This window comes from Ochotona curzoniae, unplaced genomic scaffold (genome assembly GCF_017591425.1).
Source record: "Ochotona curzoniae isolate NIBS_2020 unplaced genomic scaffold, NIBS_Ocur_1.0 patch355, whole genome shotgun sequence".
Taxonomy (NCBI): domain Eukaryota; kingdom Metazoa; phylum Chordata; class Mammalia; order Lagomorpha; family Ochotonidae; genus Ochotona; species Ochotona curzoniae.
The window spans coordinates 189,410-205,064 of NW_024466923.1; the positions used below are offsets into that span (position 1 = coordinate 189,410).

Genomic DNA, 15,655 nt, shown 5'->3' on the forward strand with positions numbered 1-15,655 from the left:
CCCTTGTTAACTGATAAAGCAAATGAACAAAAATTGTTAAGTCCAAGATTATAAAAAGCTTATAAAACTATCTTAACCAAGTTAGTTTGGCATGGATATCTAAACCATACAATTGAAAATTCACATTACTTTCAAGCATAATACTATTTTTAAAAGTTCTTGGAAAATGGAATTAAAAGGCAAGTTTATTTTGGCAAAAAGTTTCTAAATTCATGCATATTTTTCACCCATTTGTATGAACTTCAAATTTTTTACACTAAAATAAACATATTTTAATTCTACTTACTATAGACTTTAAGTACCCTTGTAAACATATAAAATCCATAAAAACAGATGCACCATAAAACTAGTTATAATGAATCACAAATTGTTGAAATCCAGCAGAATATCATTTACTACAAAAGAAATTAAAAGCAATACTCAAAATGTGTCTGAAAATTTGCCTAATGCTTGGAACTTAACATATGTCTAACTATATCTCAAGGCTTAGAAATTTATATGAGGTCCTTATGAACATTAGAATATTAGAATATGAACATTTAGAATAGTATATGCTTGCAAAAGAAAAAATATCAAATTATTTAAGCTTTTGTAAAATTAAAGATGCAAGAGTAATTAAACAAATAGATGGAAGAAAAGAGTAAAGATCAGCCATCAGTGAGATAGAGGAAAAGCTGATCAACAAAACTAAAACAATTCATCAGAAAGATTACATATAAAACCTGAGTAAGATTGAACAAGAATGAAAGTATGGATAATAAAATTCTAGATATATAAATGGAAATATCCTTATGTGCTCTACGAAATATAATAAATTAAGATTATGAATAAATATGCCTAGAAACTGACAAATTAGATAAAATAAGAAATTCCTTGAAAGATAAAACTTTGTAAAACTAATATCAAATACATTGGAAAATATAATCTTCTGTTTAATTTTTTTGAATTAAAAATTAAATATTCTCAACCAAGAAAAATCTACAATGCTGGATGAATTAGGCAATGATAAATTCAAAGGAAGGATTAATATCAGCTCTACACAAACACTTCCAAGGAAAGGAAAAGCAGGAAAGCCTTTCCAGCTGATTATCAGAGGCCAGCATAATGTTGAAAATCAAAAGTTGACAAAGATAAGATGCAATAAAAAAAGGTAACTCTGACTCAAGAACATAGATGCAAAAATCATAGGTTAAAGTTGACCAAAGGAATATAGATAAATATAAGAAAGATACAATTAACAGAAGTAGACTTATTCTAGGATTCAAAGTTAAAAATCGAATAATAGTATAAAACAACTAATTAAAATAGTGATGATCTCAAAAAAATACAAAAATAGTCTACGATATAGGACACTTATTTAGTACAAAAATCGTTAGCAGAACAGGGACGGAGAAAATCTCAATTGAGTAAATTCCATGCATTGTAGACCGCAATTAACATAACACTATTTCAAAGCATTGAGTGATTTTCCCTAAAATCAATTAACAAAGGAATGAAGTTCATTGTCATTGTTATTCAACATTGTGGTTGATGACCTTATAATGGAAAAAAGCAAATTTTTAAATATGCCTTTTTAAATATGCCTAAATATTAGAAAGTATTAAAAGTGTCAGTGGGTTTAATGGCATGTAAAAAAACCCCAATGGAATCTACACAAAGAGTTACAGAACTGTTCAGCAATTTTAGCAAATATGACAAATATCTGTATATAGGAAAATGCACAATAACATTGAATTAAATCATAACTTTGTTTTGCAAAAAGTAGAAATCCTTGCATAGGTACTTTTAATATAATATTCATTTTCTTTAAACTTTTGAGAATTTTTCATATGAATGCATTTCAGACATTCTTGCACCAAAATTAATTTCATTTTTCCTTGAACTCTTTTACATATCCTTGGATAAAAGCAATTATATTTGTAATTGCTGCAAAAATGTAAAATGAACTTTTTAAAAAAGTATAGACTTTGAGATGATAGCCTGAGGAGCCCTATAGACCCATTTCCTTTCCCACAAAAAAAAGTCAAGATGAGTCTTAATAAATATGAAGTCTCCAGAAAATGAAGAAACAGTTATTCCAGAAAATCTGCAACTTGATTAAAACAAACCAACCAACCAACAAACAAAAACACAGTGACAGTGTTGAACACTTGAGCCACAACCGGTTCAATTCCTCTCCCCCCTCCAGGTTGCCAGCATTTCTCATCCCCTCCAACTCCAAGTTGAAGAGGCCCAATTCCTGGTAAGTTCGATCAAGACCTCTGAGGCTCCTTTCACTTAGCCATTCCCCATTCCTGAGACAGAGCTCCAGTACAGGTGTGGGAAATCAAAAATGCCAGGCCTGGAATGCCTTCACCACCATTTTGTTCTAGCCAAGGTTTCGATTTAGAAAAGATAAGCTAAAATAAATAAAGTCATCAAGCCTGAGTGCCCTCATAACCAATGGAGAATTTATTGGCAATCAAACTAGAGGCAAACTGTTTTATGAAACAATCCTTGAGTGATGGGTAATTCAGCAGTGTGAGAAGCAAGAAAGCACACAGCTAAGCCCTTCTATGATTTAAACAAAACTGAAAGACTGGTCTTAAGGACATCTCACCCCAATCAATCAGATCAAAACGGTGAGCAGTATATCTCATGGGATATTGTCAAAAACAATAGTACAATCACCTAACTATAATCATGGACTGTAATAGCTGTATGTGATGCCAACAGAGGCAACACAACAAACTGCCAACTAGATGCCTCAGCTGTTACATGTAGCAAATCAAGGCATGACAACAGCCATTACAATTATGTTTAAAGAAACTACCAGGCACCCTATTTAAAGACAGTTGTGATAACAGTTTCACATCAAATAGAGAATATTGATCTAGGGTTGAAGTTACAAAAAGAATCAAATAGAAATTCTGGAGTTGAAACAACAAAATTTCATGAAAATAAATATGAAATATAATTATAAATCTGGATTTCAAATTTTTTTGTACTAAAACTGTCTTTTATTTTTATTTCCCATGCATTTTTTGGAGTAACTGCATATGTGAAGAGATACATTCACTAAACTCAACAAATTATAATTGACAGAAATAAGAAAGAACATACTAAAAAAAGTAGATACATTCACTAAACTCAACAAATTATAATTGACAGAAATAAGAAAGAACATACTAGGAAATAACAGAGGAGGAAAAACTAAGACATATCACCTTGAACCTAAAAATATTATCAACAACAAAGCAGGATAAAGAAGAAAAAATAATTTTGAACAGAAAAGAACTTAAACCTTCCCCAATTTAATAAAAATAATTAATACTCACACAGTAAGCTTAATGAACTCCAGTAAGAATAAATGTAAAACTGTCCACACACATCATTATAAATAATCTGAAAGACAAAGACTATGAGAAAATCTAAAATACTAAAAGAAAATTGACTTGTCACATATAAAGGAAGTCTAGTACAATTAACAGCTCATCAGAAACTATGGAGACCAATGGGGAGTGAGATAATATGTTCAGAGTCATCAAGGAAAAACTTAAACCTCAAATCTTATAAAATCTGTCTTTCAAAAATTCAAGTAAAATAGGTATTCCTAGATTTAAAAAAAAATTGCTGCTAGCAGAGCAACTTTCTAAGAAATACTAAAGAAAAATTGGAAGGCTAAAAAGATTCCACATGACAATCTGCATTTAAACAAACAAAGAGCATGTTTAAGATAAGAATGTAATTATGCAAGATAATATAAGTGCTTATTGCCTCCCTTAAATGTTTTTAAAGCAATTTATAAAACAAAATATATGTAATTGTTAACTAGGGGTGTATTATACAGAGAAGTGATACAAATGTTTGGATAGCAAACAGGACATAGGGAAAGCAAAATTGTGCTTGAATAAACAGTAACTTGGCTGCTTTAGGACAATGTTAAATTAGAATGTGAAACTCTAACTTTTTTTTTTAAAGATTTATTTTTATTATTTTTTTTTTATTGGAAAGGCGGATATACAGAGAGGAGAGACAGAGAGGAAGATCTTCTGTCCGATGATTCACTCCCCAAGTGAGCGCAACGGGCCGATACTATGCCGATCCGAAGCCAGGAGCCTCTTCAGGGTCTCCCACACGGGTGCAGGGTCCCAAAGCTTTGGGCCGTCCTTGACTGCTTTCCCAGGCCACAGGCAGGGAGCTGGAAGGGAAGCGGGGCTGCTGGGATTAGAACCGGCGCCCACATGGGATCCCGGGCGTGCAAGGCGAGGACCTTTAACCACTTGCGCCACCTCGCCAGGCCTGAAACTCTAACTTTATTTAAAGATACAAAATTGTGTAAACTGGTAATTAGAACAATGATTTATTGTGTCTGTAGCATATATGTGTGATAAATATATCTGGAAAAGCACAAAGAAGAAATGCAACTATATAAGATAAGATACAACTAAGATAACTTAGATCAGGATTCAGATAAAATGTGTGTGATAAGTCCTGGAGAAAACACCAGAAAAACTCTAGATAATACAGTTAAAGGTTTACTAAAGTGATTTTAAAGGTATTCAAATGTTACACTAGAAAATACTCTTAATATCAAGCAAAAAAAAAAAAACCACACAAAAAGAGCAAAAAAAGGTGAGATAAATAGAAAACTAAAAGGAAAAATGGTAAGTATAATCTGTTAATAGAAATAAGATAGATTATGAAGTAAATAGAGATTTTATAATGATAAAAGCACCACCAGTAAATAAAATATAACAATCATAGACATATTCACTAATAAGGTACAGAATACTTGAAGCAATACCTAATAAAATCAGAGATAAATAAATAAATAATTCAGTAATAATTGCTTGAAATTTTAGTACCCTTCCTAAATTCCTACAATGGATAGAAAAAAAATATATAAATCTTGAAAAATAACATATAAAAGACTTGCAGTGCAGAAAAACTTTAAATGGAGGAAGATACCATGTTTATGGGTTGAAAGGTGAAATACTTCTAATTTTTATTATACCAACCTAGGTGAAGCTATTTTAGAATTTACATGCAATTGCAAAGGACCTAGAATAACTAAATACTTTTGGAAAAGAATAAGAAGATGAAGAAGTTCATTACATGATTTCAAGATGGGCTATAAAATTACATTAATTATGATCTTGTGATAGTCAATAAGATAAAAATAATGATTACAAAACAGGCAGTCCAGAAATAGTCCCACTTATATATGGTAAATAGATTTTTAATCAAGTCACTAGTAAAAATCAATGAAGAATGGAATGACGGAAGAGGGGGAAGCAGGGAAATGTGGTTGCGATGTGCTCTTACCCCAATTGCATGTAATAACCAAAAGTTAACTTGGGACGAATTACATAAAAATGAGATGAAATGTTAAAAGCTTCTGGAATAAAACAAAAAATGTTAACTTCATGATCATGCAGCTGGTGATGATTACTTAGACTGGAGTCAAAAAGAAACAATTAGAGAAAAATAATTATTCAAGTTAATTTTGTGCTTATCAAAGACAGCGTTAAGAAAAAGATAAATTATATGGTATGAAAAATCATTCATAATACCTACTTCTGATTTATTGTTCACAGTACCTATACCTTCCTGAATAGTGTATAAAGAATTGCTACAACTAAATAACAGTGCATGACAAGTAGTTCAATTGAAAAAATTAGACAAATACTTATTCTTTCATGTTTTTTACCTTTGAAATTTTCTACAGAGACTCATTAGTTCTAGGGAAACGTGTTAATAATGGTTTCAAGAAGTAATAAAAGTATTATAAAATATTTAATGTTGGCATTGGATATATTGTAAATTGAACCTTAGAAATGGCTTTAATATTATTAGATCAACATTGATCAGGAAAGCAAGTGAATTCGGAACGAACTAGAGAAAGCAACGGTTTCAATAGACAAGAAACAGAAAATATGTTGTTTTTCAGGTAAAGGAAGCTTAGTTCTTAGAAATCTTTCAATATTTTGATAGAATTCTTTCTAGCTTATACTTTATACTTTCTTGTTGTTAAATATCTTAGTTAACTTCATCTCAGTTGACCTACTAGCTGTATAACCTTGAGAATACTCATGTGAAAGTCCATCTGCCTCTGTTTTTTTATTTGTAGCATGAGTTTAACAATATAGCCTTTCTCACAGCGTTCTTAAATGTGAAAGAGATAAATCATGTAAAGGATTTAGCAGAGTATTATGTAAAAATAATCATTAGTTGTTCTTATTACTGTTACTACAATGAACATGTGTCACATTAGGCATTGAAGAAATTTGACTCAACTTGCAATGATTTCCTCAACATCTTTCAGAGAACTGTAGGTTATTTCCCTCTGTTAAATGGTCCCAGGTTTATTCAGTAGTCATTCTAGTTCTTGTTGTTCGTTGTCTGTTATTCAGTTATTTTTATTAATATTTCTGCTTCCAATAGTATACTTTTCTTTATAACCTGTTGCTTCTAGTTGGTTGTCAAATGAAAAAGCTTTTTAAGTGAATAAACTTTCAAGGAGTAATGGGGGGAGGTGAGTAGGGCATAGCAATTCTGTTGACTAATATTTATTGGCTAAGCGTTAATAAACTTTGTCATGCCCATTTAATATGTTTAAGATAAAGACTCTATTAAAGATAGTTTAGGTTGATGATGTCTATTTCCAGAATAATAGCAGTATTTGCATCAGTAAATATTATAAAATACATGTTTATAACTAGAAAAAATGAAAGTCATAATAGAATTAAAATTCTTTCAAACTAACAGTGAAAGAATAAAACAAACAATAACCTTTGCAGTTGGTGCCACAAGCCCTAGAAGCAACCTAAATGATAGTGCAGGATAACATGGATGAAAAAAAATCTGCACAACCATATGCTGCTTTAGACAACATATACAACAATAGTCTGGTAAAATTATAATAAAACTGAAAAATACCTTTTCCTAGTTTCTTTATTGTATCTTTTCTAAGTTTGGATACAAGAGTGTTTACCATTATGATTACCTATAGTATCCAATACAGTCACATATGCAAGTTTGTACCCTAAGTACATCCTGTTATAGCCTATGTGTTTGGTAGAGTATAAAATTATGATTTTTCAAGGATGCTTTATGATGTTTGTATAATGACAAAGTTGACAATCTGTCATTAAGCACTGAATGACTGTGCTAAAGCATTGTCGGGTCTCTTCAAACATTGCCATACATTAGTTCTGTGACCTGGACTAAATAATTTAAACTCAATTCAAAATTCTCATCTCTAAAATATAAGGATTGATAGGAAGATAACGAATGAATATTAACAAAGAAATTTGTGGCCTTTGGCAATAACTCTCAAATATTTCTGATTATGAGGATTTACATTAAAATGGAAACAATATTAATTCACAAAGTAAAAAGTATCTAAATTTTTTCAACAAGTATAGGGAAAACCAGGGTGAAAAACGTTTTATAAATGTCAAAGGATGCCATCTAATACATGGTAAGGATTACAAAATTCTTATATTCTGTAATGCCTATCCTTGAACTTGTTGGAAAAATCATCCAATAGAAAGAAATATTAGAAATAAGAAAATATGTTACGCTTGTCATAGGAGGGAATTTCATACCATTTACAAATCGTTTTGTATATAATATATATATATAACACTGTATTTTATAAATTTGTAATATTTAATTTATAATACCTCTTTAAAAATACCATGAAAGCCAATGAATGTATCTACTGAAAGTAGAGTAGATTAGTCTTTTAAAAGGCCATTTATTAATCTCTTTTCAGCTAAAACCGGATCATTTATTAAGTTAGCTATTTCATACAAAAAATAATGAAAAAGGAATTTTCTAGTCATACATGTTTAATTACACTGCACACATCAACCAGTTGTTATTTCCTATTGTTTCCTACTTAAACACTTCCAGGATTGTTGCCCTAACATGGACGTGGAAGTAATTTTCATGGGGTTGAGAGGAAGGAAGCATTTTTAATCCTATGAGGATTAAAAACTCAGCATTGGTGCTAGCCATCTCATTTTACTGCTGATTGCATTTTCAGGTTTAACTGAGCTGAATGACAGTCCCGTCCCCCTGGAACTGGAGCGCTGCAAGTCTCCCACTTCAGGTAAATATGAACAGTATTTTTTGTGATAATGGTAATTCTATGTAGTACTCTTGTTTTATTTTACATAACTCTAGTGTCATATTAATAATTTAGTAGTTTTAATTCTGTTTTGGAAGTATAAGTGCAAATATATTTCTTCCAAAAATCAAATAGAGGGGTCTGTACAAGCTCTACCATCCCGTATGGGTACCAGTTCGTATCCTGGCTGTTCTGCTTTCCAGCTAGCTCTCTGCTTGTGCCTGGGAAAGCAGTCGGACAGCCCAAAGCCTTGGGACCCTGCACGCAAGAGGGAGACCTGGAGGAAGATCCTGACTCATGGTTTCATATCTGCTCAGGTCTGACCTTTGCGGAGTGAGCCAGCATTTGGAAGATCATTCTGTCTCTGTAAATCTGTCTTTCAAATTGAAAATATAAAATAAAACTTTTGTTTAAAGTTAAAAAAAAAACCTAGAAAAAACAATTGGAAAGAAACAACTTAAAAATATTTTTGAAAACATATTGCAAATATATACATTTGCTGCAATATATACCCAAAATTAAGATCAGACGCATAAATTCAGTACTTTTATAGACATTTTAATGGGTGATCATTTCATATAATGCTTAATGGGTATCAAATCAGAGTTGTACATAAATGATGCCATCTTATTGTCAGGGCTGAGATAATGGGCAATATTATACTATAGGTGCAGTAGAAAATGGTACTACTCCGCTGTGCCACCATTTGGAGACATTCATATGTATAAACAAAGGAAGAAAGCTTCTGACATAATAGGGAGTACAGTAAAACATCTAGATAAAGCATGCAACATTTTTAACATAAATATTTATTAGAAGAGCAGAGCTAGAAAGACAGGTATTTCACCTGTTGGTTCACTCCATAAATGACCAAATCTGCTGGAGCAGGGCCACAAACCCAAAGCAAACAATTTTTAAAAAAAATATTTAAAATATGAAGATAAATATCTTATAAATAAGATTTATTTTTTTAAGATTTATTTATTTATTGGAAAGTCAGATATACAGAGAGGAGGAGAGACAGAGAGGAAGATCTTCATCCGATGATTCACTTCCCAAGTGAGCGCAACAGCCAATGCTATGCCAATCCGAAGCCAGGATCCAGGAACTTCTGGGTGTCCCACACGGGTGCAGGGTCCCAAAGCTTTGGTCCGTCCTCAACTGCTTTCCCAGGCCACAAGCAGGAAGCTGGATGGGAAGTGGGGCTGCCAGGATTAGAACCGTCGCCCATATGGGATCCCAGGACATTCAAGGCAAGGACTTTAGCCACTAGGCCACGCTGCCAGGCCCTTTAAATAAGATTTATTGAAGAGTCGATGATATGTTAGATTTGTGGTACTAATGAATAATTTATGTATGGTTTTAATTTTTGTTTATATGACAATTTTGGTTATGTCTATACTGAATATATAACAATGAGAAAATTATGAACCATCAAAAGTACTAGGTCTATCTTTGATATTGCATTATAAATATATTAATGGGATATCTAAAAGTTGTTATTTTTCTTATTTCTATTAGTTTTTTACAGGGGATAATGTATATTTATCAATATTTTATGATGTCTTTACAAAGCAATCTAGTGTAATGTTCAACATTTCTTATCTTTATGCCATAATGTCATTAGGTCTTTATCCTGAGAAGTTCAGACTATTTAGAATGTATGTATAGTCATATATTTTTTCTTCAAAATTAATGATCATGCTTTATTGTTTTCACAGATATTTTAAGGGCTCATAAATTTAACCTTTCTTTTGCATTTTCATTAATATTAATCCATTAATTAGCACATACCTAGAATATCTGAAGTATACTTGTAGATATATTTGTTTTCCTTTTCTCCCTTTTATAATTCATTTTTCATTTTTCACTTTATTTTACAGAATCAATCTTCTTAAAAGTTTATTTTGATTATATTTTCCCAGGGTCATAGATAATCAATATAAAATAAATTGAATATTCCATTTCAAATTTGCATTTATTAAATTCTTATTCATAATAGATGAATAATAATACATCCACATGATTCAACACTAAGAGAAAATTTAACTCTTTCACATTAGATCCTACATTTTGCTTCCATTTCCAAAAAAGAAACTTGATTAATTTCTTATTTATTCTTCCAATCTGTGTTTATAAATAATCTACGCACCAAACTTGTATAAACATGTTATAAACCAATTTGTGTTTATAACTGAAAAGATCTACTCTTTTCAGCTTTCTATTTTATGTGCCTAGCATATCAACCTGATTTACCTTAAAGTGTATCTTTGTCTTTCCAGTTCATTATAAAGTACCAACTCGTTCTTTTTTATACTTGTGAGGTATTATTTTGGTGCATGTACTGTAATCCACTTACGCAGGTCACCTGTTAGAGGACACTTTGTTACCAGTATTCTGGCATTATAAACAATTCTGCAGTGACTAACCTCATATATGCCTTATTTTAAATGTGTGTAAGTATCAGGATAAATTTCTGAAATTAGAGTTGATATCAGGGAGTATCTGCCTTTCTAATAATTGGACAAACTCAAATTCTCTTGAAGATTTACCAAAGTTTTATATTCTGGAAATGGTATGGAAATTTTTTACCGTTTTTTCTAATTTTTGTGTTTAATAGGTAAAAAGGAAATGTGGAAGTTATTGTTTATCTTTTACAAAAGTGGTGTTTAACATTATTTCCTAAGAGCCATTTTCCTAAGAGCCATGGAAATATTTTTTGTGAAACTTCAATGTATAAATTTCACCAATTTTATCTAAAATTGTCTTCTTACTTTCAATATATGCAATTTGTTCATTAAGGAGGTCACTACTTTGTTACGTGAGATCTAATGTATTCTCAAGTTTAACTTTTAATCTTGTTTCTGATTTCTTTTTCCTTTAGTAGATTTTGACGTTCTTTTTGCTCATCAATTTAAATAATTGGTGCCATTTTTAGATGTTTCTTCAAAATCCCCCTAATAAATAATTTACCCTCCAAATATTCCTTTTACATGTATTCTTTCTCTCTAAGCAAAGTGTCTTCAGAGAAATTTTGCAAACATCCAAAGTTTTAATTTCTAGTCCAAAATATTAGGTCTTACTTTGTTTTAACATTGAAATCACTATTTTGTCTTTATTCTGTTTTTACTTCATTTTCATCTTCAAATTTTAATGATATTTGCTCAATCAATTTGCATTTATTATTTCTTACATATTGAAATTCAGTTGCTTATTTTTCCTTTGAAATAATATTAAATAATCACAGTTTTCATAAATTATATAAGTTTATATTTAATGGGCAATTTGTTAGACCATACTTAAGGTAAATATGTAGGCAAATAAGTTACTTAAGGGAAAAAATAGTGATAGCTATAATCTTATGTTATTGAAATCTTTCATTTCCATAGCTTTGATCTGTCAAGGATGGAGAACTGGTGAATTAAAATATACCAATGTATTTTTGACTCATTTTATTTTTATCTCCTGTATTTTTATTTTTAAGAAAATTTGGGTGCTTTATTTTATGTTTTGATATCCAAAAAACTAATCTATATTTTTGTTTCCCATTTGATTTTTCTTTTTTGTTTCCATGTAGTTTGCATTGTAAAACAAAAATTGAAAAATAATGACAGTTTTCATACAGCCCTAACTCCATGTTCTGTTAGCATCTCATGTTTGCATATTTATTGCAGCTAATTCAACACACTCAAGTACTCCCTTTTTTGACCAGAGCTGTTTTTGTACCTCCTACCTCTTCAAACCTCTATCAATCAACATTCTGGGATTGTTGTTTTAGCTCTTATATATAAGGAAATATTCAGCTCTTGCCTTTCTATGTTTGGCTGATTTTACTCAACATGATATCCTCCAGTTCTATGTATTTTGTTGCAAATTATATAATTTTAATCTTTTCATGGCTGGATATTACTCGATCATGTAAATGTGTTTGTGTGTCACATTTTCTTGATCCATTCACCTAATAATGGACACTTCAGTTGATTTCAGATTTTAGTTGTTGATAACGATGCTGCTACATGATGGAGCAGGTGTCTGTTTGATGCAGTGTGTTTGAATCTTTTGGATATATCCAGTAGTGGGATTCCTTAATCATGTACAGTTCTATTTCTAATGTATGTACGTATTAAAAAACCTCCATATTCTTTTCTACAGTAACTGCACTAATTCAACCAAAAGTCTGTAAGAGTTTCCTTTTATCTACATCTTCTGCATTTGTCACTTTCTTTTTTTAGATAATAGCCACTGTGACAGGAGTGAGATATTATCTCATTCTGGTTTTGATTTGTGTTTCCATAATGACTAGCAATATTGAGCATTTTCATACTTTTGGGTGGGAGTGCTTTTAAATTTTTTTCTTTTAAAAGCTATCTGTGCAGATCTCTTGGGTTTGTTGTTGTCACTGAGTTTTTTTTGAGTTGACAGTATATTATGTGTATTAATCCTTTGTTGGATAAGTACCTTACAATATTTTCTCTCATTCTGTTAGCTATCTCTAGTTTGATCTAATTTCATTTGTCAAGCTTTGTTTTTGTTGCCTGCACTTTTGGTATCTTAAATAAGAAGTCTTCACCTAAAGAAATGTCTTAAAGTGTCTCCCCTGTTTTCTTCTAGCAGTTTGATACATTAGGTCTTATATTTAGGTCTTTGATCCATTTTAAATTGACTTTTGAATTTGGTGACAGGTAAAGGTCTAATTGAATTCTTCTACAATATATGATTAGTTATGGCAACAACAGTTATCAGTAAGAATATCCTTTTTCCAGTGTATTTTGTTGGCAACTTTCATTCAAAATAAATAGTTGCCTTATGATATATTTGGCTAGAATCTGATAGGCTAAGACACTCAGGTTTCTGGTTCTGCAGTGAACTGAACTCTGTGACCTTGAGAAAATCACTTAATCTCTTGAATCTTCAATAATTTCTTTCTGTAAAATGAGTAAAACACCTATGTCCTAGGGTTATTATGTGGATTCATTATTGGTAATGACTAAAGCATTTAAGCTTCTTAAGGATGTGTATACATATATATGTGTGTGTATATATATATATATATAGTGCTATATACACAATACATAATGCTGTATCTATATCGATACAAATATATGTAAAAGTTGGTTTATTTGTGAAAAAAATTAGTTGGATTCATTTCTGGACTGTCTTTTGTTTCAATGACCTATGCGTTTTTTTAAATTCCAGTCCTATCCTTTTTAAAACTAACGTGGTTTTGTACTGTACTTTGAAATTTGGTAATTTGAGGTCTCCCACTTAATTTTTAAAAGTTGCTTAAATTTTTATTAATTTAAAGAGAGCAGTTTTTGTGTTTCAAAGGTACAGTTCTAAGATAACCATATTTACCTCCATTCATTCTTTCCTGTCTCAACTTTCTCTTCTTTCTTCCTTTTTATTTCTTTAAGTTTTACAAAAAAACAAACAAACAAACAAACAAACAAAAAAACGAATCAGTCTATTGTATAACCACAGGCTTACTTCACTACTAAACATAATATTCCACAAATAAAAATAGACAGCAGTTCTACAGGAATATAAAAATGGGTTCAAAAGAATATTCATGTAACTGTTTATGAAGGGCTATAGTACTGTAATATTATGGGGGAAATCAGTGAGAGGAGAATTGGAGAGGGGACAGGGGAAACTCCAGAAGCTATGGCACCACATTGTGAAATAATAAGAACATGCAAATCACAAGATGTCTGTTTCATTCTATATATTTATTATATTCTATTTTAGCTACTACATATTAGATAAAATATATTTGTTTCTTTGGGGACTGACTGTTGCAAAAGAAACATTCTTTTTGTGGTTGAGTAATATTCCATAGTGTACACATACCATGGTTTGTTTTCCTAAAAGATTTATTTCATTTACTGGAAATGCAGAGTTACTGAGAGAGAGGAAAATACAGATACAGACTTTCCATCTGCTGGCTGACTCCCCAGCTGGCTATAGTGGCCAGGACTGGGTCAGGCCAATGCCAGTGCCAGAAAGCAGGAGTTTCGTCTGAGTCTTCCCACGTGGGTGCAGGGGTCCAAGCATTGAACCATCTTGTGCTGCTTTCTCGGGTGCATTACCAGGGAACTGTATTGTAAGTGGACCAGTGAAGATGCGAACAAGTAGTCATATAAGATCCCGGCATCGCAGGTGGTGGCTTCACCTATTTTGTCCCAATGCTATCTCCTCCTCCCCAATATTTTGATCTAATCATCAAGTGGTGGAAATCTTGGTTGATGAATTGAGCTGTAGTAAACAAAGGGTACAATTAATTTATATGCTTATGTCATTGATTTTGTTTGGGTAAAATTCCAGCAGTGGAATGGCTTGATAATATGATAGATCTATTTTCAGATTGCTGAGGAATCTTCATACCATCTTTGATATTGGTGTACTGGTTTACAATCCACTAATGGTGTTTTATGGTATCTTTTCCCTACATCCTCACCAACATTTATTGTGTTTTTGACTTTTGAATAATGACCTTTCTAACTGGAGTGAGGTGAAACTTCATTCTGCTTTTCATTTGCAGTTCCATGGTTGGCTAGTGACCCTGAGAAGTTTTTCACGTGTTTGACAGCCATTTGTATTTCATCAATTGAAAAAAATGTTTGTTCATATTCTTTGCCCATTTTTGAACTGCATTTTTGTTTGCTATTGTTGAATTTGTGAGCTCTTTATCAGGTGCATGGCTTGCAAATATTTTCTCCCATTCTGTGCCTGATTCTTCACTTTCTTGATGGTTTGCTGTGCAGTGCAAAAGCATCTTAGCTTGCTGTGTTGACATTTGAATATTTCTGCCTGTTCTTCTGGTCTTTTTTCAAGTAGTCTTTCCCTATGCCAGGGTCTTGCAATGTTTCCCCAATATTTTCCTCTATTAGTGTGATGGTATAAGATCATACATTTAGATATTTGATCAATTGTGAGTTGCCTTTTGGGTAAGGTGTAGGGTAGAGGTCTTGTTTCATACTTCTGCATGCATACATCCAATTTTTCCAACACTGTTTGTTACAGAGACTGTTCTTTCTCCAGGAATGTATTTTAGCTTGCTTTTCAAAAATTAGTTGGTTGTAATTATTTGGCTAATTTTGGGATTTCTGCTGTTTCACTGGTCTAAATGTCTACAATGTGCCATTACCAGGCTGTTTTAATTATGACTGCCCTATAGTATGTCTTAAATCCTGGTATTGAAATACCTTCAAATTTATTGTTGCTGTTTTGACTATTCAAGGTCTCCTGTGTTTCTGTTTGAATTTTAAAACTTTTTTTTAGTTCTGAGAAGAATATCCTTAATATTTTGATTGAAACCACATTATATCTGTAAATTGCTTCAAGGACTATTGATATTTTGATTATATTAACTTTTAAAAATCAATGAACATTGATTATTTTTTGCATCTTTTTATGGTTTTCTATTTTCGTTATAGAAATATTTCACATCCTTAGTTACATTTGTTTCAAGGTATTTGAATTCTTTAAATATTTTGTTGCTATTGTAAATGGTACTGAGTTAAAAATTTCTTTTTC

At 31.4% G+C, this 15,655-nt stretch overlaps 1 protein-coding gene across 5 annotated transcripts in view; it reads left to right on the forward strand.

Annotated features, from left to right (window-relative positions):
- LOC121167251 (syntaxin-binding protein 5-like) overlaps nt 1–15,655 on the forward strand; it is a 252,185-nt gene that overhangs the window by 188,123 nt on the left and 48,407 nt on the right. For all 5 annotated transcript variants that reach the window (XM_040996671.1, XM_040996674.1, XM_040996673.1 and 2 more), the window contains one exon: nt 8,036–8,101. In XM_040996671.1, the coding sequence (XP_040852605.1) occupies nt 8,036–8,101 (66 nt within the window). The remainder of the gene's footprint in view (nt 1–8,035; nt 8,102–15,655) is intronic.